Source organism: Lampetra fluviatilis, chromosome 2 (assembly GCF_964198595.1).
Source record: "Lampetra fluviatilis chromosome 2, kcLamFluv1.1, whole genome shotgun sequence".
In the NCBI taxonomy this organism is placed as follows: domain Eukaryota; kingdom Metazoa; phylum Chordata; class Hyperoartia; order Petromyzontiformes; family Petromyzontidae; genus Lampetra; species Lampetra fluviatilis.
Window position 1 is genome coordinate 22,392,846 of NC_136276.1, and position 26,983 is coordinate 22,419,828.

A 26,983-nucleotide genomic window follows, 5' to 3' on the forward strand; every position below is an offset into this window, starting at 1 on the left:
AATACTACAGCCAGTACGTACTACTGTAGTGATAGTAGCTACTACTACAGCCAGTACTTACTACTGTAGTGAAAATAGCTACTACTACAGCCAGTACTTACTACTGTAGTGAAAATAGCTACTACTACAGCTAGTACATACTGTAGTGATCGTAGATACTGCTATCAAGTCGGTAGATACGAATATAGAGTTAGTAGATATGACTATAGTCAGTATATACTACTGTAGAGTTAGTAGCTACTGCTATAGAGTCCATATACACTATTATAGAGTCAGTAGATACCAGAGGTGTGGACTCGAGTCATGTGACTTGGACTCGAGTCAGACTCGAGTCATGAATTTGATGACTTGCGACTCGACTTGGACTTGCATAACAATGACTTTGTCCCACCTATGAGATGTGGACTCGAGTCATGTGACTTGGACTCGAGTCAGACTCGAGTCATGAATTTGATGACTTGCGACTCGACTTGGACTTGCATAACAATGACTTTGTCCCACCTCTGGTAGATACTACTATAGTCAGTAGATAACAGTACAATCAGTAGATACTACTGACAGTAGATACTACTATGGTCAGTAAATTCTACTACAGTCAGTAGATAAAAGAGTAATTCCTGCAGTCACGAAAGCTTCAATTCAAGTTTGAACCACCTCTACGGGGAGGATTTATGTTTGTTTTCTCTCTCTCTGTGTCTCTGTGTTGTCTCTCTCTTTTTTTACGATCAGTGGAAACAAGAAGATGCTCGGTGTAGTCGGCACTTTGCTTCGTTCATCATTTCGTATTTTATTTTATTTTTAATGTTTTTTTTTTATAACTTTGCTTTATGTACCCCCCCCCCCCGCTCACTCTGTCGCTCACTCTCTCTCTCTACTTGTGTATCTGTCTATGTGTCTCCGCGTCTGTGTTTTGTCTCTCTCTCAAATTTCACACTTAACTTCCAATTTAGCAATCTTTGGAAGAATGTAATCAACCAGGCTGTGTGTTAACCGACTCTGTGTTGCATTGCATTACATTTCCAAATTTGACTAAGTTTGTTTTCTCAAACTTCCTATTTCTCTCTCAAAAATTTGCCAGGCTTGTTTTTCTTTAGGTCCATTTGCTCTTTCTCTCCCCCGGCCGCTACGGGGTGGATTTCCACACAACTCTCTTATTGACATGCTAATTTATCTACCCCCCCCACCCTCTCTTTCTGCCTCATGCCACCTCCTCTCTCTATTTAAGGCCTCGACACAGAAACGTTGTTTCTCTGTGTGCCTATTTGTGTGTCTCTTTCTGTGTGTCTCTGTGTTGTCTCTCTCTGCTTGTGTGTCTATGTGTCTCCGTGTCTGTGTTTTGTCTCTCTCTCTCAAATTTAGCAATCTTTGGAAGAACGTAATCAATCATTCTTACCTGATGACGATTGCTTGTGTTGCAATCAAAACGTCGTATTCTATTATTTCATTTATTTTCGTTCTACGTGACTTTACCGAAAGAACCAAAAAGTAAGTCAGTAGTTACTACTGAAGAGCCAGTATTTACTACTATAAAGTCGAAAGATACTATAGAGTGAGCAGATACTACTAGTCAGCAGATACTACTATAGAGTCGGTAGATACGACTGTAGAGTCAGTAGATACTACTGTAGGGTCAATAGATACTACTATACAGTCATTAGATATTACAGTAGAGCCAGATACTACTGTAGAGTCAGATACTACTATAGAGTTACTAGATACTACTCATCTATTGTATGTAGGGTGTGTAGGTATATATGCCTATGGGGGGTAAAAAATATTTTGTGGGGGGGAGGTCGACAATTTTAGGAAACCAACTATTTACCCGCTACTTTCTATTACTTTTGGATTCAGGACTTCTTCAAGCCTCTTATAATTTTGTTGATGTAAAAATGGACGGACAAATGGAACGCTGGGCTTTCACAATAGCCTAGTACTTAATAATAGTTTTTTTTTATCCTTTTATCTGGCACAAAACTGACACCTTTTTACAAGGGATCATGTTTGCATTAACCACAAAATGCAAACAAAAACAGCACTGATAATATATGCATTGCCCTTGAAATTGATTGGTCCACACCAGAGACAGCTTTTTTTTAGCCCAGTCTCATATGGTGTTCGACCAGATGACGCCAAAAGGCGCACAACTCAAAGACAACGCAGCATCAGAGTATTGAGAGCTCGGTGTAAGCATTTACATAATGAGACCTCTTTTGCCAGTGGCAAAATATAATAATAGGTTTTTGACCCTTTTATCTTGCACAAAACTGACACCTTTTACAAGGGATCATGTTTGCATTAACCACAATACCTGTGGTCAAAATGCAAACAAAAAACAGCACTCTGATAATGTATGCATTGTCCTTGAAATTGATTGGTCCACACCAGGCAGCTGCAATGGCTGCTTTGGGTATGCAGTACAGACCTCCCCAGAGACCCTGACTGATAGAGGAGGTGTTCAGGATGGCTGAGAAAAAGCGACAGGCCCACTCTAATTGTCTACAGCATCCCACGGCAGAGAATGAGGAGGCTTACCGCAGCCTTCGCTCGGAGGTTCGGAGAGCCGTGAGGCACTGCAAGGATGGGTGGTGGTCGCGGGTTGCTGAGGAGATGGAGTCTGCCTCAATGGCACGCGATCACAAATCCCTATTTAACTCCATCAAAAAAGTAACCTGCAGCGCCACACCTATTACCATCATTAGGGAAAAAAACGGTGATCCAATCTCCGACCCCCAGGAACAAGTTTGCAGATTTGCTGAGTATTTCTGTGAAGTCCTGGGGGAGGGGAAATCCCTCGACATGGAAAACATTGTGGGACAAAGTGGGGATGACCCTGCTGAGGCTGCGGTGCCTCAAATATTGGAAGAAGAAGTCACCCCCTGTCAGTGGCTGGCTGAGGTGCCATCTGTTGAGGAAGTACTAAGGCGATCCAGAGTCTGAGACCAGGAAAGGCACCGGGCAAAGATGATCTCCCAAGAAAAATGCTGAGGAAGGGTGGCGTTTGTGCACAGACTGCCCTACATGACATCATAACAACAGTCTGGACCACTGGATGGGTTCCGCAGGATTGGAAGGATGCCCTTGTGGTCCCCCCTCTTTAAGAAGGGGGACCGCACAGACTGTAACAACTACAGGGGCATCTCACTCCTCAGTGTGCCGGGAAAGTTCCTGGCAAGGATTATTCAACATCGTCTTGCCAGGCACGCTGAGGATAGGCTTTTGGAGCCTCAATGTGGATTCAGGAAAGGGGGTACTGCACAGATGCCAAATTTTCTGTCCGTTTGCTACAGCAGAAGTGTAGGGAATTCTAACAAGACCTACATCTCTGCTTTATTAACCTGGTCAAGGCCTATGATACCATCAGTAGGCCTAGGCTCTGGGTTGTTCTTCATGCTTTCGAAGTCCCTGACCCTCTGCTCACAATCATTAAGGACCTTCATGATGGTGAGCGGGCCCAGGTAACACTACGTGGCCAGGCGTTGGAGCCATTCCCTGTTCAACTTGGGGTGCAGCAGGGATGTCCTCTGGCTCCCACATTATTTAACATCTTTTTCGACCACGTAGTTCGTGAAGCCTTTGATGGCTGTACCAGAGGAATTTCCATCTGGTACAGATACAATGGGAGGCTGATCGATGCCTGGGTGCAGTCAAGGGATGGCTCCCTATTGGTCAACCACGTTATGTATGCCAATGATCTGTTAATTGCCGCTCACTCAGAGGAGGAGTTGGAGGCGCTGCTGCTGAAACTGGAGCGTGCCACTAAGAGGTGGGGCCTTACTATCAGCCCCACCAAAACTAAGCACCTGTCTCGGTGATGAAGCAGTTGTGGAGAGAGTGGAGAGTTTCCCATACCTGGGCAGTGTGCTCATGACCAGCTCCGGTTTGACAGCAGAGGTCTCACTCAGAATCAATCAAGCGGCATTATGTTTTCAACGGTTGTGTAACGCTGTGTGGAAGCTACCTGGTCTGTCGCACCGCACGAAGCTTCAAGTCTTCTTGGCCACGGTCATTCCCTACATTCTCTACACTTGCGAAACGTGGACCCCCCTAATGGAGCATCTTCGCTGGTTAGAAACATTTAGGCTGGCCTGCCGACAATGCATCCTGGGTTTAACTAGGCTTGATTGTGTGAGATGCTCACAAATCCTTGAAAGATCTGGGCAAAGTCCCATCGGTGAGCTCCTCCGGCAGGCAAGGCTGCGTTGGCTAGGTCATGTAGCCCGCATGCCCAGTCACCGCATGCCGAAACAGCTTTTGTTCGGCCGGATAGAGGAGGCTAAATGGGCGTGGCACGGTCTAGAGAAGAGATGGAGTGATGTGGTACAGGAGGATGTGGAGCTGAGTGGACTTGCTGATGACTGGTACCAGCGGTGTCAAGATCGGCCTCTGTGGAGGAGGCTCGTGAAAAATGCTGCTGGGCAGTTGGAGGCAGTCGCCCTCCAACAACAATGGAGAGCGGAACAGCAACACTCACAACAACGAGCGGAGCGCTGGGTGGCTAAAGCACAGCAAGTTGGCACAGTAGGGGGCACAGGTGGTGCATCAGCCAGTCATCTCAGTTAGTCGACCCGTGGCACCTGGGTCTGCCCCGTGACCTCCTGCAAGTGGGCGTTCGACACTTCATGTGGCCTCACGGTGCACAATAGCCTGGCACAAGCGCCGTGGTGACGTCACTGCCACTTAGTGGCCAGATAAAAGGGTAAAAAACCAATTATCATATTTTTTACTGGCAAATGAGGTACCAATGGTGTGGTTGTTGTTGCTGTTGTGTAAGTCCATGTGTGTGTGTGTAAATCGATGTATGTGTGTGTGTAAGTCGATGTGTTTGTGTGTCTTTTTCGCCCGGGCAACGCCGGGTACTTCCCGCTAGTATTATATAATTTGTAAAGCTAAATCTTGACTTAAACTTTCGTGACTGCAGGAATTAATATTCTTGAGTCTTAGGTCTTTCAGTAAAGTCACGTGAACCTATTTACGTGACTTTACCGAAAGACCCAAGAATTTGTAAAGCTAGTTCATTTAATAAAAATAAAAAAATCTTACCTTTACAACAAGCTGTAAAACAAGTAAATCAATTCTAGATTTGAAGCTTTCGTGACTGCAATGATTCATATTCTTAGGTTTTTTCGGTAAAGTCACGTAGGTAAAACATTAAAATTAATGAAAGTAAAATAAAACAAAATAAAAATAAAAATCACGACGTTTCGGAGGCAACACAAGTCTCCGTCATCAGGTGGGACCGTCACAGCCGAATTAGCTGCATCAAGTGAAGCAATGATTCAAGATGTAATCCCTTATAAGCAAGTTGAAGGGAGGTGGAGAGGGGGGGGGGGTTTGGAGAGCTTATCAGATTGTGGTAGCCAATGAATGGAAACGTATTGGGAGGGAGGAGGAGCGGTGATCAAAGACTGCACGTAGTGCTCAACACAATGAATGGACACGTGTCGGGAGGGAGGAGGAGCGGTGATCAAAGACTGCACGTAGTGTTCAACACAATGAATGGAGACGTGTCGGGACGGAGGGTGAGCGGTGATCAAAGACTGCACGTAGTGCTCAACACAATGAATGGAGACGTGTCGGGACGGAGGGTGAGCGGTGATCAAAGACATCACGTAGTGCTCAACACAATGAATGGAAACGTGTCGGGACGGAGGGTGAGCGGTGATCAAAGACTGCACGTAGTGCTAAACACAATGAATGGAGACGTGTCGGGACGGAGGGTGAGCGGTGATCAAAGAACAATGAAGAGATTACTGTTAAACACTGGGGATGTTAACATTCGGTGAAGTAAATTAAAATAGTGCCTGTCAGATAAGATGGTCCAAAAAGTGTAATTAAGTCTTTTTTGCGTGGTTAGTAACATCTTTCCAGTGATTACTAAGTTTGTACCCATCATCACGGTTGAAATTGTGTCTGTGTTTGTATATTTGTATGGCTTCGTGTACAAACCTTTGATGGTAGCCAGTAGGTTTGCTGGCTACCATCAAAGGTTGATGGTAGCCAGTAGGTTTACTGGCTACCATCAAAGGTTTGTACACGAAGCCATACAAATATACAAACACAGACACAATTTCAACCGTGATGATGGGTACAAACTTAGTAATCACTGGAAAGATGTTATTAACCACGCAAAAAAGACTTAATTACACTTTTTGGACCATCTTATCTGACAGGCACTATTTTAATTTACTTCACCGAATGTTAACATCCCCAGTGTTTAACAGTAATCTCTTCATTGTTCTTTGATCACCGCTCACCCTCCGTCCCGACACGTCTCCATTCATTGTGTTTAGCACTACGTGCAGTCTTTGATCACCGCTCACCCTCCGTCCCGACACGTTTCCATTCATTGTGTTGAGCACTACGTGATGTCTTTGATCACCGCTCACCCTCCGTCCCGACACGTCTCCATTCATTGTGTTGAGCACTACGTGCAGTCTTTGATCACCGCTCACCCTCCGTCCCGACACGTCTCCATTCATTGTGTTGAACACTACGTGCAGTCTTTGATCACCGCTCCTCCTCCCTCCCGACACGTGTCCATTCATTGTGTTGAGCACTACGTGCAGTCTTTGATCACCGCTCCTCCTCCCTCCCAATACGTTTCCATTCATTGGCTACCACAATCTGATAAGCTCTCCAAACCCCCCCCCCCTCTCCACCTCCCTTCAACTTGCTTATAAGGGATTACATCTTGAATCATTGCTTCACTTGATGCAGCTAATTCGGCTGTGACGGTCCCACCTGATGACGGAGACTTGTGTTGCCTCCGAAACGTCGTGATTTTTATTTTTATTTTGTTTTATTTTACTTTCATTAATTTTAATGTTTTACCTACGTGACTTTACCGAAAAAACCTAAGAATAAGTAAATCAATGTGTTAGTAATGCCTTCATTTCACATGTGATGCAAAAACACCTCAAACTCACATCAATAAAACATCTGAATGCGTTCATGAAAACTACTCACGGCAGTTTTCTCTGATTTGTTTCAATATTTCGCAATTCTGCAATTGAAACAAACAATGTGATGCATTAAAAATCCATAATAAGATAGTCTATTACTCTACAATAATTAACAACTGTACGTGCAAGTGTATTGTGAGACACTCACATAGTTGAGTAATGCAACACAAAAGATGCGCTTTATTGAAATATTTCGTCAGAAATTAAAACCCCAAATCAACACCTGAGATCCTGGTCCAGTTTTTTTTGAGTAATGGCTTTGGTGGTAACTTCTGGCGGTGTCAACTGCCCACCGAGCGACCTCTGCCCCACTTTAAGTTCAAAACACATGGGCCGATTGAGTGCGGCCGAAATGGGCCAGACCCCAGTGGCAACATCAAGGTAGGGCGAGCCGGGCTGAGGGACTCTGCAAGAGTGGTGTGATGCCAAACGCTGGTGTCACTATCTCTTCACTTTTTTTTACTATTTACTCAACTTTTTTTTCTATTTGATCAGGTAAGGACCCACTGGAGCTACGTAGCTCTTTTTCAGACGTGGCCTGGCGATCACAAATGATAGCTCAACAAAAGTGGGCTTATCACGTGGAAATGTACAGCAGCCAAATACTCTTAACGCGTGAAGTTTGTTCTAAATGTGGAGGGGAAAACTGGAGGACCCTGAGAACAAAAATCCACACGACCACGGCAGAACATGCAAACTACAAATATACAGGCGGCAGGTGCGGGATTGAACCCACGACCTCCTGTATATCAAGCAAGGTAGATAACATCTCGCCACCACTCGCTGTAGTTCCCTGAAACGTCCTCCTGCTCGAGATGTGACCGTTGATGATGATTATTATGAAACAAGTGCCAGTTTCCAAACGGCTTTAAAATTACATACAAAATTTAAATAAAAAGCAGTGCTTGACAAATATACAAATGAAGAGCTGTATGTATGGTGAACGTCTTTCGCACTGTAGGTAGCCAACTGTGCTAAGTGGAGGTGCATGTAATGTAGTGTTTGAGTCTTATTCTACCATCTCACCAATTTAGGAGGTACATTTGTCCCTTGGGGTCCCTAAAATAAACAAGCAAAACACATCTTACATCGATGAGGCAATTATAACACTCAAAATACAGTCAGCTATTCACGCTTGTGAAAATCAATTACACGTGCATTTTCATAATTATATGCAAATACTATGCTCATGAAACATGTATAATAATGGTGCAACATTTGCACAATGAGATGTATAAACAAAAGAAATACAAATGAAACGGTAAAAATTAGACACAAAATAATGAGTTTTTTTTTATCAGACAGCAACAACAAATTATTATTGGAATGCAGTCGTATCCCAGCCGGACAATTAAATTATAAATAAATGAGACCTTTTCCCATTGGAATATAACTTTTAAGAGAATGTTTAAGAGCCATAGACACCACGACGTACTGGAGACCCAGGGGGTCCAAGGTTCCCTGGAGTCCCTGCAGAGCCAGGCAGACCCACATCACTCTGCAACACAAACGCAAAACGCCCGTCAACTGTGGCTCATGAACAAACGTGAACAAACACCATCAGAGGCCATCCAGTACCATACAGACGGTATGATGCGATGCTCTTCAAGCCTACAAACACTTTGAGTAAACCTAATGAATACAATATAAAAAATCTTCGATAAGATTATTGGAATACTTCCAGTTAGCCAAATGAACTGCTTCACATTATTTAGCAGACAAGATCAAGGAACAGCCTTGACGTTCTGTGATCAAGCCATTGCTGGTCTCCACTCTAGAGTCTCTAGAGGGGTCTCCACTCCAGTCTCTCTAGATAGGGTCTCCACCCTAGAGTCTCTCTATAGGGGGTCTCCACTCTAGAGTTCTCTCGAGGGGGTCTCCACTCTAGAGTCTCTCTAGAGGGGGTCTCCACTCTAGTCTCTCTAGAGGGGGTCTCCACTCTAGTCTCTCTAGAGGGGGTCTCCACTCTAGTCTCTCTAGAGGGGGTCTCCACTCTAGAGTCTCTGTAGAGGGGGTCTCCACTCTAGAGTCTCTCTATAGGGGTCTCCACTCTAGTCTCTCTAGAGGGGGTCTCCACTCTAGTCTCTCTAGAGGGGGTCTCCACTCTAGAGTCTCTCTAGAGGGGGTCTCCACTCTAGAGTCTCTCTAGAGGGGGTCTCCACTCTAGAGTCTCTCTATAGGGGTCTCCACTCTAGTCTCTCTAGAGGGGGTCTCCACTCTAGAGTCTCTCTAGAGGGGGTCTCCACTCTAGTCTATCTAGAGGGGGTCTCCACTCTAGTCTCTCTAGAGGGGGTCTCCACTCTAGAGATGGTCTCCACTCTAATCTCTCTAGTGGGGGTCTCCACTCCAGAGTCTCTCTAGAGGGGGTCTCCACTCTAGAGTCTCTCTAGAGGGGGTCTCCACTCTAGAGGTGGTCTCCACTCTAGTCTCTCTAGAGGGGGTCTCCACTCTAGAGTCTCTCTAGAGGGGGTCTCCACTCTAGTCTCTCTAGAGGGGGTCTCCACTCTAGAGTCTCTCTAGAGGGGGTCTCCACTCTAGTCTCTCTAGAGGGGGTCTCCACTCTAGAGTCTCTCTATAGGGGGTCTCCACTCTAGAGTCTCTCTAGAGGGGGTCTCCACTCTAGAGGTGGTCTCCACTCTAGTCTCTCTAGAGGGGGTCTCCACTCTAGAGTCTCTCTATAGGGGGTCTCCACTCTAGAGTCTCTCTAGAGGGGGTCTCCACTCTAGAGGTGGTCTCCACTCTAGTCTCTCTAGAGGGGGTCTCCACTCTAGAGTCTCTCTAGAGGGGGTCTCCACTATAGTCTCTCTAGAGGGGGTCTCCACTCTAAAGTCTCTCTATAGGGGGTCTCCACTCTAGAGTCTCTCTAGAGGGGGTCTCCACTCTAGTCTCTCTAGAGGGGGTCTCCACTCTAGAGTCTCTCTATAGGGGTCTCCACTCTAGTATCTCTAGAGGGGGTCTCCACTCTAGAGTCTCTCTAGAGGGGGTCTGCACTCTAGTCTCTCTAGAGGGGGTCTCCACTCTAGAGTCTCTCTATAGGGGTCTCCACTCTAGAGTCTCTCTAGAGGGAGTCTCCACTCTAGAGTCTCTCTAGAGGGGGTCTCCACTCTAGAGTCTCTCTATAGGGGTCTCCACTCTAGAGTCTCTCTAGAGGGAGTCTCCACTCTAGAGTCTCTCTAGAGGGGGTCTCCACTCTAGAGTCTATCTAGAGGGGGTCTCCACTCTAGTGTCTCTAGAGGGGGTCTCCACTCTAGAGTCTCTCTAGAGGGGGTCTCCACTCTAGAGTCTCTCTAGAGGGGGTCTCCACTCTAGAGTCTATCTAGAGGGGGTCTCGACTCTAGTCTCTCTAGAGGGGGTCTCCACTCTAGAGATGGTCTCCACTCTAGTCTCTCTAGAGGGGGTCTCCACTCCAGAGTCTCTCTAGAGGGGGTCTCCACTCTAGAGTCTCTCTAGAAGGGGTCTCCACTCTAGAGGGGGTCTCCACTCTAGAGTCTCTCTAGAGGGGGTCTCCACTCTAGAGTCTCTCTAGAGGGGGTCTCCACTCTAGTCTATCTAGAGGGGGTCTCCACTCTAGAGGTGGTCTCCACTCTAGAGGGGGTCTCCACTCTAGAGTCTCTCTAGAGGGGGTCTCCACTCTAGAGTCTCTCTAGAGGGGGTCTCCACTCTAGTCTATCTAGAGGGGGTCTCCACTCTAGAGGTGGTCTCCACTCTAGTCTCTCTAGAGGAGGTCTCCACTCTAGAGTCTCTCTAGAGGGGGTCTCCACTCTAGTCTCTCTAGAGGGGGTCTCCACTCTAGAGGGGGTCTCCACTCTAGAGTCTCTCTAGAGGGGGTCTCCACTCTAGAGTCTCTCTAGAGGGGGTCTCCACTCTAGAGTCTCTCTAGAGGGGGTCTCCACTCTAGAGGGGGTCTCCACTCTAGAGTCTCTCTAGAGGGGGTCTCCACTCTAGAGTCTCTCTAGAGGGGGTCTCCACTCTAAGAGGGGGTCTCCACTCTAGTGGGGGTCTCCACTCTAGAGTCTCTCTAGAGGGGGTCTCCACTCTAGAGGGGGTCTCCACTCTAGAGTCTCTCTAGAGGGGGTCTCCACTCTAGAGGGGGTCTCCACTCTAGAGTCTCTCTAGAGGGGGTCTCCACTCCAGTGAGCCCTAGAGAGGCCCTCTCAGAGCCTAATCTTCCACTTCGACCAGCATCGAAGAACAAGTACATTGCATCCAATTATACATTAAGTACAAAACGAAGTGATCACTTGGGATCAGTAGTACCTGCCTTTACGAATCAAAAACAGTACTTTCTGACAAGAACCATAAATACATGCTCCACTATGTGCATGGACAAGAGGGGTAATAAGGGGTTTGTTATTCTGTATGCCCTAATGAAATAATGTTTTACGATTTAAATAGGAAAATAGTTTCGTAGTAGAAGATTCAAGGAGGTCGGTGGATGGCTATTGTAGGGAATGGAAAGAGCGCATCTACAGCTAAACCATGTAACGTTGATGAACGAGCAGTTGATATGTGCATAGGTGTAACATTATATGCGCTATGTGTGGTTAAATGCATGCAACAAAACTTAAATGTATTCCAATCAAGCACATGTACCGCTCTGCCTTTGAAGCCTTTTGAAGCCTTCTCACCCTTGTCCCCTGAAGTCCCAGGTTCACCCTAGCACAAGTTAAAAATGTATTTATCTTAAAAAAATGATACATGGTCATAACGGTAACATATACAATGTTATGAAAAAGAGTGGGGAGTTAGCATACCGTTTCTCCTGGATATCCGATTTCACCGACGTCCCCCTGCAAGAATAAAGACGCGACACTCTCTGGTTATGAGGTACACCAGGTGTAGCCTGTGTCAATCAAAAGGTGAGCCGTGCATAGCCATTGCAGCAATTTATGTATTATGATAGTGACTGTGAATGTCACTGTGTGGTGCCGGGCTTGCGAGGCCACGGCGGATATTGTTGTCATTATGTGCAGCCCGCTTACTGGGCATAGTACCAGCCCTAGTGGGGCTTGGATGAGCGCTGGTTAGCGCAGAGGCACCATGTACAGTGTGCGGTGCAGGCTCTCGGTGAGGGAGCGAGAGAGAGTGTCAGCCAGCCAGGGTTATGTTGGGGCATGATACGCTAGTTGACCTACCGACACGTGGCCGGATGATATTGTAGGGGGGCCACCGGTGGACGGGGGCCGCTGGGCTGTCACGTGGAATAAAGGAGCTCTCGGGAGCCTTCGGGAAAGAGCTGGAGAGATCTAGAAGGTGGGTGGGGCGAGGGGCGGAGCCAGCCCCAGCCCAGGCCGATATAACGCGGGCCCTGTGAGGGGCTCTGGATTTTTCGGGTTGTTGGTGAAGAAGATCCACGTCGGGTTAAAGAAGCCTCTAGCCACGCGGTCCAGGACCCAGCTCGTGGTCTGGACCGGGATAGCGGGACCGTGTCTAGTTCTGCCGTAGTGTGGTTAGATGGGCATTCAACACCCAAGTGTAGGTTACGTGATATTGTGTTGAGTTGATGTAACAAATAGTGTTGCTCCCAAGACAACGTCTGCGACTCAGTTGGACTCACTACAATATTATTATTATTCGCTAGTTAACCCAGGAAAGCCTCACTCAGTCTCAAGACCCTTTTTCAGTAGGGTCCTGCCAAGTTTTAGCCATAGTGGGCGATGTAGCTGCTGCTGTGTGTGATCCTAATTGAGTAATTTGCAGGTAATTGTCCAGAATTTGGATGTTTCGGCCAATACTGGTGGCATTCTTCATAGGTTTTTTCACCCCCCCCCCCCCCAGAAAGGTTGAAAGCGGTCTTGAAACTGTTATCTACATGCAATTAAATAATACTATACGATCACACTGAAACGCAGATTGCCAACTTCGTAAAATGGCAACGGCACACGGTGAAGGTGTTGGGTGGTAATTGTGAGACCTTAGGTCCTCTAACTCCGGAGACTCCATAGCCATCGTATCCGTTCACGCCCTACAACGACAACAAAATCGCAGTTGAGAAGATTAGTTCACATGGAACGTGCGGTAACATGACATCACTGTACCTGGTTATATATGACAACACACACACACAGGGGATCAACGACAAAACCATATTTTGCAAGCCCAGGCTTCTACATCTTTGGCAATGCCTCGGAGTCCATCAATGTTTTATCTGTGGGTCCCGAAGATGGCTGACATGCCGATCTGGGGTAGACGCTCTGTTGTGGCACAGGGATGGGTGGCCCTGGTTTGCTGATTTTTGCCTGTGTCACGATAGCCCTGGCAAACAACTTGTCAAATGTGCAATGTCCTTCTTCTTAAAGCATTACAAGATGAGGAGACATAAGACAGGCCACGTTTTTCTTTTTTTATCTGCAGTAGATTCAATTGCTAATTACAGTCGTCGACAAACATTTCTGGAAAGCGTCTGTAATATAATTGGTCACATTTGGTTGATTCTCACTTCTTTCAGAGTTGTTTTTCTTATGCAACCTCTCACAAGATAATCTGACGCCAGGTTAATGTAAGAATAAGAGCTTTAGTTTGAAATGAAGTGACGAATACAGAATAACAAGAAGATATAAAAGTGTTGTGCCATTTGAGAGTTAATTACTATTTTACATTATGAAGCAGAACGTTGATACAGTGAGGGAAAAAAGTATTTGATCTCCTGCTGATTTTGTACGTTTGCCCACTGACAAAGAAATGATCAGTCTATAATTTTAATGGTAGGTTTGTTTGAACAGTGAGAGACAGAATAACAACAACAAAATCCAGAAAAGCGCATGTCAAAAATGTTATAAATTGATTTGCATTTTAATGAGGGAAATAAGTATTTGATCCCTCTGCAAAACATGACTTAGTACTTGGTGGCAAAACCCTTGTTGGCAATCACAGAGGTCAGATGTTTCTTGTAGTTGGCAACCAGGTTTGCACACATCTCAGGAGGGATTTTGTCCCACTCCTCTTTGCAGATCTTCTCCAAGTCATTAAGGTTTCGAGGCTGACGTTTGGCAACTCGAACCCTCAGCTCCCTCCATAGATTTTCTATGGGATTAAGGTCTGGAGACTGGCTAGGCCACTCCAGGGGCTTAATGTGCTTCTTCTTGAGCCACTCCTTTGTTGCCTAGGCCGTGTGTTTTCGATCATTGTCATGCTGGAATACCCATCCACGACCCATTTTTAAATCCTTTATATTAAGTTCACTTGCTTGCTTGCTTGCGCGCTTACGACCGTGCAAATCTTTCGGTCGTTTTTTAACCCATTTCCCGTGATCCAATCGAGCTGACATTTTGCACACAGACTCGTTGTGCGTGACAATTTATTTTCGAGAAAAAAACATTTCCAAAACTTTACACTTTTTAAGAAAAAAAAAATTATATTTAATTACCAATTGCTTAATGGTGGCAGGCAATCATCTGACCCATAGGTGGCAGCCATCTCAAGCCAGAGGACGAGAGGACTCTAGCCGCCACGCATATAAAGGATTTATAGTGAAAAACTTTGTTTTTACGGGTTAATTTTTTAATGCCCTGGCTGAGGGAAGGAGGTTCTCACCCAAGATTTGACGGTACATGGGCCCGTCCATCGTCCCTTTGATGCAGTGAAGTTGTCCTGTCCCCTTAGCAGAAAAACACCCCCAAAGCATAATGTTTCCACCTGCATGTTTGATGGTGGGGATGGTGTTCTTGGGGCCATAGGCAGCATTCCTCCTCCTCCAAACACGGCGAGTTAAGTTGATGCCAAAGAGCTCCATTTTGGTCTCATCTAACCACAACACTTTCACCCAGTTGTCCTCTGAATCATTCAGATGTTCATTGGCAAACTTCAGACGGGCATGTATATGTGCTTTCTTGAGAAGGGGGACCTTGCGGGCGCTGCAGGATTTCAGTCCTTCACGGCGTAGTATGTTACCAACTGTTTTCTTGGTTACTATGGTCCCAGCTGCCTTGAGATCATTGACAAGATCCTCCCGTGTAGTTCTGGGCTGATTCCTCACCGTTCTCATGATCATTACAACTCCACGAGGTGAGATCTTGCATGGAGCCCCAGGCCGAGGGAGATTGACAGTTCTTTTGTGTTTCTTCCATTTGCGAATAATCGTACCAACTGTCACCTTCTCACCAAGTTGCTTGGCGATGGTCTTGTAGCCCATTCCAGCCTTGTGTAGGTCTACAATCTTGTCCCTGACATCCTTGGAGAGCTCTTTGGTCTTGGCCATGGTGGAAAGTTTGGAATCTGATTGATTGATTGCTTCTGTGAACAGGTGTCTTTTATACAGATAACAAGCTGAGATTATGAGCAATCCCTTTAAGAGTGTGCTCCTAATCTCAGCTCGTTACCTGTATAAAAGACACCTGGGAGCCAGAAATATTTCTGATTGAGAGGGGGTCAAATACTTATTTCCCTCATTAAAATGCAAATCAATTTATAACATTTTTGACATGCATTTTTCTGGATCTTTGTTGTTGTTATTCTGTCTCTCACTGTTCAAATAAACCTACCATTAAAATTATAGACTGATCATTTTTTTGTCAGTGGGCAAACGTACAAAATCAGCAGGGGATCAGATACTTTTTTACCTCACTGTATATGGAGACAAACATACTAAACCCTTTCCCATTCTGATGACATACATGTACATATAAAATTAACCCTGAACTGCTTGCGCATTCTGATATTCAGCGGTGAATGGGACCCACCCTGCAACTTGCAGATGTCTCGGAATGGGAAACGGTTAAAATAACCAGGTACTTTATTTGGATTGCATTTTGGCACACAGATTAAATATGGTTATGGATTGAATTTATACGTTTGGACATGTTATTCAAAATTACATTCAAGATATTATGTTTCAGAGACGTAGATGTACTTTATTTGTATTGGAAAAGTAGTCTTTAGTGGAATATCAAATTGCTGTTATTGCACAAGTAGAGGAATGGTTGATTGTGGTCAAGGCGTTTGTGGAGTGTTATTATATTTTTATGGGGAGCAGTAGTGTAGAGATTAGAGTGCTGCGCTATGAACCTGGCAACGCAGGTTCGATTCACGCTCATGGCCAACATCAGTAGCGATTATCCGAACCGGTTCTGGGCCTCCCCTAGGTGGACTCAGCCTCAAATGAGTATCTGGTGCGGTGTATAAACATTGCCACTAGGGAGACAAAGGTGGTCGGGCGTGGTGCTGGCCACCCACCCCCTCATGTGCTGTGTCGGTCTTCATAGGTGCTCACTAACAGCACTTGCCCCAACAATTTATTAAGGCTATACAGGGGTCTTTGTTTATTATATTGTTGCTATTGGCCTGTTTACCCAGGGAACCATCACTGAGTCTCAAGACTCTTTTTCAGGAGAGCCCTGACGAGTTTCACAATAAGGGGCGATTTTAATGCTGTGTGTAATTCCAATTGAGCAATTTGCAGAACATTTTTGGACAAAATCAGTTACATTTGTTTAGCTATTGGAGGAAATTTGAGAATCCGGAGGAGCCCCATGTAGAACAGGGGGAAAACATACCAATTCCACACAGAAAGGTACCGAGTTGGAAATGGAACCCAGGCCCTTCTGGCTGGACGGCACGAGTGTTATCACTGTGCCAGCTTGCCCCCGTGTGGTTCGGTAGCATGTGATGGTGAGTGAGACGGTACAACCTGGGTGACAGTGGGAATTTGTATTGAATTGCCAACAGGGGTGTAGTGAAGGGTATCCTAGGGTGTATGTGTTGTAACTCTTATGAACGTGATGATTTAGATTGTAATCAAAGCAAGATGCACGTATCCAATTACGTGCGTAAGGTGCATTAATGTCAAATTAATATATTTGTATAGTCATTGGTTCATAGACTCCTGTAGCCACTATTGATTGCACATACAAAATCAGGGCGAATAAATATCACATTGAAACTGGTGACCCAAAATGATGATTAGTGAAATCACGAAGAGATGATTTCACTAATCATCATTTTCTTCTTATTGATGGTGATATGTTTTAGTTATTCCCATCATGGAGCACCCATGTCTTCCCATCGCTCCTACTACACTCCCCAATGGCGAAATACTCACGGGATATCCTTGTTTCCCAGGGTATCCAATGCCTCCTTTGTCCCCTCGTTCACCACGTTCTCCCTGTTACAAAACCACTTTTAGCAGACATCTTTATTCAAGAGTACCGTATATAGGTGTCTGCGGTACAAATGCGACACTTAACTTTGATACTGTACTACACTGCAATGGTGTAGACAGATTTATTAACAGGAGGAGGTTACTATTACACATGTTCCATAGGTAATAAACATAATGGAATGCAGTCAATCATAGAAAACAATGATTTTGCATCGATTAGAAATGTCTGAGCGCCTTTTTTGTCGTGAGAAAGATTTCTCTGTCCAGCACAACCCTGGGGCGGTCGCACGGAGTGTGCGCAGTGCCCAAGATTACACAAAGCGCAAGTTCAACGTTCATCCAACGTCTAAACTAGGAACCACTGCTGTGCCGCCATAATTTCCAATCCCCCCGCCCCCATAGCTTTCAATAATCTTTCCAAGCCAAGCAATTATTTTCAAACTGAGCACCTGCTACATAGCCTGCATGGAGAAGACTGCAGTGTGGATGTCTCACAAACGTAAATGGTCGAGCTAAGACTGTGTACGGAAGTCGATCATTTGTTCAATTTCATTATTTAGGATTTTAAAAAATCTACAAATTCCATTGTTAAAGTTGCAGAATTAAAATGGGAAAATTACCTTGGATTTAGATTTTACTAGAAAAAATAAACGCTTTTTTCTTACAAATTTGATTCTGTAAGTGTAATTGCAGTGGCATTGGTAAAAACCGGATGGATATAATTATCAGCTCATGTTGGCACAGAAATAGGTTTCTTACTAAAATATAAATGCTGAGGAAAGACCAAGTCCATGAAAAATATCACAATTGCCTAGCATTGGCTGCCATTGGTGGGCCAATAATACAGGCATAATACAACTGTAGTGACTTATGTTAGTTTACGTCGGTTGCGTGCTTTGGGGGGAGTTAACAACCGGGACGGCTGCAAGCTACGTAGGGGGGGGGTAGTCACTGTACTTGTCACTGTGTGGTGCCGGGACTTGCGAAGTCACGGCCGGTAATATCATTGCGGGCAGCCCGGGTTGCGGGCTGCAGTACCAACACTAGCGGTGGTTGGGTGAGCGCTGGTTAGCGCGGAGGCACCGCAAGCAGTGTGCAGTGCCCGGCTCCCAGTGAGGGAGATAGAGCGAGCGTCAGCCAGCCAGGGTTACTCTAGGGCAGGGGTCGGCAACCAAAATAACAAGAAGAGCCATTTCTTTCCAATTCGGTACAAAATTCAGTATTTCAAGAGCCGCAATGCATCTGAGTACATACTGTACTCACGTACATATCGTCAAGAAGCAGCCCGTAAAGAGCCGCATGCGGCTCCTGAGCCGTAGGTTGCCGACCCCTGCTCTAGGGCATGATACTCTGGCTGACGCCACCGGTGGACGGGGGCCGAGGGGCGGTCACGTGGTCCCGAAGAGCTCTCGGGAACATTCGAGAGGGAGTTCAAGAAGCTTGGAAGGTGGGCGGGGCTAAGGGCGGAGCCAGCCCCAGGGTTCTTCAAGTGTTGGTGTTCAAAGATCCACGTCGGGGAGAAGAAGCCTCTAGCCACGCGGTCTGGGACCCAGCTTGTGGTCCGGACCGGTATAACGAACCGTGTCTAGTTCAGCCGTAGCATGGTTAGATGGGCATTCGAGACCCGAGCATAGGTTGTGTTATGTTACGTATTGTTACGTGAATAAATAGTGCTGCTCCCAAGATAACGTCTGCGACTCAGTTGGACTCACTACACAACCAACCATTGACCCAATTATTTTGCTGGCTGGGAAATTGCCCCTCAAATCCAAACAGATGCGACAGGTTTTACTGCAGCTAAAGCTTCTCACACAAAGGAACATGATGAAAGCCGTCACGATCGTGAATGCTCTACATCTCTTCAGGCAAGATGCTCACAGCTGTCAAAATTGCGACATGTGAGCAGGGTGACATCATGGTGGTCTATGAGATTCGCTGCAGGTGGGGTGTTTTACAAACTTCCTGCATAAATCACCAGACAGCTGCCATAAACAATCAACTGGCAAGTTTCTATTATACACTTTACTAACCATACACGTTGTAAATCTTCACAAATTCCAATGTACAGAAGTGGTTTCCATAAGTTCAACACTCAGACGTAAAACGAATTGTTCCCTGATGGTACAGACAGGCAAGAGCAAAAGGAACATTCATAACCATTACACTGGGATATTGTTATTATTACCACTGTAGGGGTGTTATGGGAGGGAAACGGACAAACACACAGGGGTGTCCATATCCACGTCCGCAAATGGTTAACAGCCTGGGGGGCTGTGGGGGGATGCTGGGATCCCACACAGCCCCACCCCTCGGTGGAAAATTGGTATAAAAGGCGGGGAGCGAGAGGGCTCATGGTTCAGTGTTGGAAAGCTAACGAGTGAAGAACCAGTGAAGACTGAAGACCGGCAGATAGGCCCTGGAACTCCTCTGACTCGCTGTCCTTCTCAAGACCAAGCAGGGCAAGCCAGTGGCACGGCCCCAGAGCCTCAGAGCCGATGTTCTTCTAAGAGCCGGGTCTGTCTGGTTGGGTGTCGTGACCTGTGCCTTGACCAGGGCCGGGTCAGATAGCCTCCCCTAGCACCCTTAGCAGAGGACCTGGGAGCAGACCAGTTGGGCAATAGCCCTAGGGGTGTATCCCAGTCCAGTACGGATGAAGGGCCGTTACCCCTTCAAGTGTTGAATACGTTGCCCTGTGCTGAATGTAAAGTTATAATAAATAGTGTGCCTCGACTACACCGTCTCTGTCGCCTGTGAACCCACTACACCACTAGCCATTCACACGTCCTTTAGACATGACTGTGCGTCCATCACTCCCATACAGGCAGCAAAACTTTTCTCGTTGGATGGGAGATGGCGGTGAAGGCATCAGAAAAATATATTTTTTTACTTTTACATTTTTATGATTAAAAGTTTTTTTATGAATAAATTTAACGTTTTTTTTAAATACCAACACACAGCGAGTAACTGTGAAACGCACAGCGTAAGTGCGAATTATGTCCTTAAAAGATGAATCGCGTAACTACGAATTTGCGCAACGGGAGTACACGTTACGCGAGGGACGCCTGTATTTATATTTATCATCAGGCATTGAAAATACATATGAAGGTTACTTGTAAATGGTCCAAATTAAAATACAGCAGGCCTTAACGCTGCAAGTGATAGTCTAGTGTGCCACATACCTTGGTTCCTCGACCACCAGGCTCACCAGGATTACCAATTGGGCCTTGTTGTCCAGGATCACCCTAACATGTCAGGGAAGAGAATTCTGTTTTGTAACAACAAGGATGTTTTCATGTGTTTACCCAAGAAAGCATCAAGGGTCAGAAGACGTCCCCCCCCCCCAAGAAAGTTCTGCATCGGGATGTTTGCCTGTTCTGTTTTTTTATTCCTTGTGGAAATAAACCAGAATATTCAGAGATACCCATGTACAGTACATGATGGAATAACAAATGGTTAACAAATGCACTTCTTGTACTGCCATCGCCTGGCCACTTTTCAAATCAGTTGGTTCGGGGATTTTTCAAAAGCAAGAATGAGATGAACCCACCTTTTCCTCTCAAATGCTGAGTTACAGGCATCACTAGTCATGTTTTGAGTCTTTTTGTAATTTGTACAATAATTATTACCAATACAATAAGCATCTATGTCAGCAAACAGCACACAATGCAATACAATTGTAATGTGTCAATTGTCTAAATACAACCACGTATCAAGGTGCTTAATGAATTGGAGCAACATTTTTAAACCAATATGTATCATGTGAAATACTACCAGATGATCATGTTCAATGCAGAATGCTTTTGCCAGAATTAAATTAGAGAATTCTTCATTTGTGCTTCAGCAACCACTATTTTGCCATAATAGAAGTTTTAGGATTAGATCGCGTAAATATAAATGTGTCGTTAAATTCACCACCACCCGACAAAGCCAATTAGTAAGGTTTGTCACGTAAACAAAAAATGCCAATTCGTTACTAGTACAGCGCACCGGTATGTTGGAGAGTAAACCTACAACATTTACAATTCGAGTACAACGTTTAGCCAGTAATTACAACTAGGATCATCACGCGGACAGCCAGAGTTGTGGAAAAATCCTCCTGCTTCGGTCTTAAATGTTGCCATTCGTGCAGTGATGGATTACGTCAGTAGATGGGGTCCCTGGTGCAGGGCAGAGTTGATGACTTCTCAGGAGGGGCTCAGCCAACAGTTGTCATGGGGGCCTCAAAAACAGTATCAGAGTAGTGCTGGATGCAGTCACATTTGCACATGTGATTTGTAACTTTGATCTTTCCCTGTAGTATCATAGTTCAATATTAATGTTAACTGCTGTGTGGTGTTACCTTGGTGTGGTCTGGGACTGTTTTATTATTCTTGCTACCTTGCCCAAGTGTGATAAATTAGACTTATTAATACATTTGTGTATTCTTTATTTATTTATATTTAGTGACTTCCTTACCTTTTTCTCTATTCTGCACTCTTATCGTTTTTTTGTACTATTTGCTGTTATACCTTTCTGACCCGCCCATACGGGACATCTGTGAAAAAGAGCTTCATAGCTCATCGGATTCCTCCTCCAGTCTAAATAAAGATTCTGATTCTAACAGCAGACACATGGAAGCCCTGAATATAAACTTAAGAAGCCCTCAATATACACATAAGAGCCATTACGTAGCAATGGGTTGTGGGAACTATGGAGGACTGACGAAGGGGGCGCATGCAGTTTGTGGCATTAGCCAACCAAACATGATCAGAATCTTTCAGAAATCAGAATCTTTATTTATCCCGTAGAAATCCTTTGAGCTGTGAGACTCTTTTTCACAGAAGTGCAGTCAGGGCAGGTCAGAAAGCTCCACCTGTAAGCCAAACAGAAAAGTGAACCGGCCCCTAACACTAGCCATCTCAGTTACACGAACCCTAACCCCACAGCCCGTGTTTCTGTGCTTTTCCAGCCTCTGCAATGCTTTTCTTTTCTCTTAAGTGTTGTTGAACACAGGGCTCACTGTGGCCGCAGCATGCTGGCCTTCACTCTACAGACGCTGGTCAGTAGAGGGGTCCTTGTCCACCACATTGGAGGCTTCCATGGGTAAACAATCGTAATAAATTAACATATATAAAATGTACTCTTTGGTTATTTAGGTAAAGTCACGTAGGTAGAAAAATAAAAAATAATATATCACGACGTTTCGATCGCAACACAAGCGGTCGTCCTCAGGCGGAAAAAAATAATCCAGCAATGGAACTGTTGAACCAGGAAGAACACAGCGAGAGAGCCGTTACAACAAGAGGTTATATACGTGGCGAAGGGCAAGCAGGCGGGTTCTGAGCTGGAAAGGAATTCCATCCCCGCACGCAAGTACGTCAGTTGTGTTAATGGGGGAGATTAGGGAGAGAGATTAGGGAGAGAAATTAGCATGAAATGAGCTTCCGTCGCCGCATAAGAGTATCGTCCCTGCATATGCGCACAACAGCAGCGTTAATGGGAGATTAGCACTATGTTGATGGGATAGATTAGGCAGAGCGATTAGGGGGATTAGCAAGTTAATGTCATGTGCAGTGAGGGAAAAAAGTATTTGATCCCCTGCTGATTTTGTACGTTTGCCCACTGACAAAGAAATGATTAGTCTATCATTTTAATGGTAGGTTTATTTGAACAGTGAGAGACAGAATAACAACAACAGAATCCAGAAAAACGCATGTAAAAATGTTATAAGTTGATTTGCATTTTAATGAGGGAAATAAGTATTTGACCCCTCTGCAAAACATGACTTAGTACTTGGTGGCAAAACCCTTGTTGGCAATCACAGAGGTCAGACGTTTCTTGTAGTTGGCCACCAGGTTTGCACACATCTCAGGAGGGATTTTGTACCACTCCTATTTGCAGATCTTCTTCAAGTCATTAAGGTTTCGAGGCTGACGTTTGGCAACTCGAACCTTCAGCTCCCTCCACAGATTTTCTATGGGATTAAGGTCTGGAGACTGGCGAGGCCACTCCAGGACCTTAATGTGCTTCTTCTTGAGCCACTCCTTTGTTGCCTTGGCCGTGTGTTTTGGGTCATTGTCATGCTGGAATACCCATCCACCACCCATTTTTAATGCCCTGGCTGAGGGAGGGATGTTCTCACCAAAGATTTGACGGTACATGGCCCCGTCCATCGTCCCTTTGATGTGGTGAAGTTGTCCTGTCCCCTTAGCAGAAAAACACCCCCAAAGCATAATGTTTCAACCTCCATGTTTGACGGTGGGGATGGTGTTCTTGGGGTCATAGGCAGCATTCCTCCTCCTCCAAACACGGCGAGTTGAGTTGATGCCAAAAAGCTCCATTTTGGTCTCATCTGACCACAACACTTTCACCCAGTTGTCCTCTGAATCATTCAGATGTTTATTGGCAAACTTCAGACGGGCATGTATATGTGCTTTCTTGAGCAGGAGAACCTTGCGAGCGCTGCAGGATTTCAGTCATTCACGGCGTAGTGTGTTACCAACTGTTTTCTTGGTGACTATGGTCCCAGCTGCCTTGAAATCATTGACAAGATCCTCCCGTGTAGTTCTGGGCTGATTCCTCACCGTTCTCATGATCATTGCAACTCCACGAGGTGAGATCTTGCATGGAGCCCCAGACCGCGGGAGATTGACAGTTCTTTTGTGTTTCTTCCATTTGCGAATAATCGCACAAACTGTTGTCACCTTCTCACCAAGCTGCTTGGCGATGAGTCTTGTAGCCCCTTCCAGCCTTGTGTAGGTATACAATCTTGTCCCTGACATCCTTGGAGAGCTCTTTGGTCTTGGCCATGGTGGAGAGTTTGGAATCTGATTGATTGATTGCTTCTATGAACAGGTGTCTTTTATACAGGTAACAAGCTGAGATTAGGAGCACTCCCTTTAAGAGTGTGCTCCTAATCTCAGCTCGTTACCTGTATAAAAAACACCTGGGAGCCAGAAATCTTTCTGATTGAAAGGGGGTCAAATACTTATTTCCCTCATTAAAATGCAAATCAATTCATAACATTTTTGACATGCGTTTTTCTGGATTTTGTTGTTGTTATTCTGTCTCTCACCGTTCAAATAAACCTACCATTAAAATTATAGACTGATAATTTCTTTGTCAGTGGGCAAACGTACAAAATCAGCAGGGGATCAAATACTTTTTTCCCTCACTGTATATGTGTACTTGCGTGCGGGGATGGAATTTCTTTCCAGCTCAGACCCCGCCTGCTTGCCCTTCGCCACGTATATAACCTCTTGTTGTAACGGCTCTCTCGCTGTGTTCTTCCTGGTTCAACAGTTCCACTGCTGGATTATTTTTTTCCACCTGAGGACGACCGCTTGAGTTGCGATCGAAACGTCGTGATATATTATTTTTCATTTTGCTACCTACGTGACTTTACCTAAAGAACCAAAGAGTACATTTGATATATGTAAATTTATTACGATTGTTTACCCATGGAAGCCTCACAGAATCTCTTTTTTATAAGGGATCTATTAAACAAAACAAAAAACTATTTATTTATTTTACCAGGTAAGGCCCACTGAGATGTGTAGTTCTTAGAAGAAACCTGGCCACAAATGATAGGTCAACGAAGTGACTTATCATGCGGAAATTCATAGCAGCCAAATGTGGAGAGAAAAACCGGAGGACCTGGAGAAACATACAAACGACCATGGGGAGACAGAACACACAAACTGCAAATATACAGGGTTGGAATATAACCCATGGCCTCCTGCATACAATGCAAAGGAGTTAACATGTCACCAACAAGTTTCATAGTCGGAGGCGATATTAATGCTGTGTGTAATTCCAATTTAGTAATTTGCAGTCATTTTTTCATCATTGGGATGCCTTTGACCGATAGCAGTGAAATGTATGTTTTGTTTACATGACTATGAATCACCACTGGAAAGGTGGCCATGAGTAAAGAAGGAATGAGGCTAACCCCCTTTTCCTGATGACGACCGCTTGTGTTGCCATCGAAACGTCGTAGTTTTTTGTTATTTTCTTTGAACCTATCTATATGACTTTACCGAAAGACCCAAAAAATAAAAATGCTTACTCACATGACAGCCACGCATGCCACTTGGTCCTCTGCTGCCTTGGTCACCCTGGCTTCCTCTGTTACCCTGAAGTTCAAGCAGACGTTTACAGACTTTAGACACAACCTTTATTGGGAAGCCACGGCAGCTATGCACTTTTAAATGTATATTGAAAACTAATTTCTTTAGAACTGCTTTGTTGTGTTTAGTTTGTTGTCCTTCCCCCCCCCCCCACCGCCGATTAGCATGGTTGACTACGTACGGTGCTAAATAAGTTCAACATACATACAACCTTGAAATCTGAACTACAACATATGCATGATTTTATTTGACATAAACATACATAATAAAACCAAACTTTCTATTGAAATGCAAACTATATAGCACAGCCTGAATTGTAAACCCTATTGTCAGTTGTTGTGTAATACTTCCTGTGTTTTTTTATTCCCTAAGAATATAATGTCAAGTACTCACCTGTGGCTAAATATAATTGATCAGACTCAGAATAAAATACATTCATCAAGTCACTGACAACACCGGAGGCAAAACTGAACTGGCACAGGCATGAATGCTGACATTGTGGCAATAATGGCCATTTACATGTGAAGTATTGGAAATGACGGCAGGAAACTCCTTGACGGGTAACACACTTTTTATTAAATCTTGACTTGTCACAATACAACGTGTGGTCTCTATTCTTCCGACTGCACACTTCACTTAGCTCGTGTAGACTCTCTGCCTCTGGCTACACTCTTCACTTAGCTCGTGTAGACTCTCTGCCTCTGGCTACACTCTTCACTCGTCTCGTGTAGACCCTATGCCTCTGGCTACACACACATCACTCGTCTCGTGTAGACCCTATGCCTCTGGCTACACACACATCACTCGTCTCGTGTAGACCCTAAGCCTCTGGCTACACACTCTGCATGCTGACACTGCATGCTCACCCTACACTCCGCCTCTGGGTTACACAGAGTCCCGGTCCCCACAGGACAGCGGGACTGGGTACCGCAGGGCCCTATCTCTTCCTCTCCGTCTTCAGTCTTCGCTGGTTACACTCTCTCCTTACGCCTGTGTGCATCACCTTATATAGTCCCTCCTCACGGGAGACGGAGCGGATGCGGACCTCGACGTGAGCATCGCTCCTTAGTGAACCAATCACGACGCGCTATCTCTACGATCCGTTTTCCCCCAGCGCGTGTTTCCACTCCCCAACCAATCACGCCGCGCTGCCACCCGATCACTCCCTCTCCAGCGCGTCACCGGCACACAGCCAATCAGCACCACATAACCCACGACCCCGCGCTGACCCCTGATCCTTCACCGTCAGCGCGCGTCACCACACACACAGCCAATCACTACGCGCTGGCACCCGATCGCTACCCCAGCGCGTATCACCACTACACATGTAAGGGTAATGACAGTTCACGCGATCAGCTTTACTGTGTGCACAGCTTCCATGTCTGTGATAAAAAGGCCAGATTCATTAGCCCCTTTACGGGTTAAGGTTTAATCACGCTTGCAAGGAGGGAAGGCCTGGGATAAAACGAGAGTGTAAGGCACACTTGTTGCACCTCCGGTTAGCATGGTTGGCTACATACGGTGTGATATAAGTTCAACTTCCAGTATAGGATATGGATTGGGCGCAAGTATACATGTTGCGAGTCTGTGCACATTACCGTGTGTTTAGAGAGAGTATGTGCATACTTAAACGTGTAAGAATAACTACACATGCGGTTGAGACCCTGAGAAACCTGGAACATGGCCCGTTGTAGGCCTCTCACTGCCCTATCAGCTGTCTAGCAATTTGTTGTGTGACGTGCGTAAACACAGAAGCACGCATATATTCTGGTAAGGCCTACATGGTCGTTTAACAATCACGGCAAGGCAAACATATA

General features: G+C 45.4%; 1 protein-coding gene across 1 annotated transcript in view; it reads right to left on the reverse strand.

The window, feature by feature from the left end:
- Positions 1-6,958: 6,958 nt before the first annotated feature.
- Positions 6,959-26,983, reverse strand: part of LOC144937316 (uncharacterized) — a 57,270-nt gene continuing 37,245 nt past the window's right edge. Inside the window, exons 11-19 of the mRNA XM_078864699.1 lie at positions 25,110-25,172; positions 20,238-20,300; positions 16,999-17,061; positions 12,877-12,927; positions 11,717-11,752; positions 11,556-11,618; positions 8,398-8,460; positions 7,989-8,021; positions 6,959-7,003 (exon numbers count right to left, since the gene is read on the reverse strand). Coding sequence (XP_078720825.1) covers positions 6,959-7,003; positions 7,989-8,021; positions 8,398-8,460; positions 11,556-11,618; positions 11,717-11,752; positions 12,877-12,927; positions 16,999-17,061; positions 20,238-20,300; positions 25,110-25,172 — 480 coding nt within the window. The remainder of the gene's footprint in view (positions 7,004-7,988; positions 8,022-8,397; positions 8,461-11,555; positions 11,619-11,716; positions 11,753-12,876; positions 12,928-16,998; positions 17,062-20,237; positions 20,301-25,109; positions 25,173-26,983) is intronic.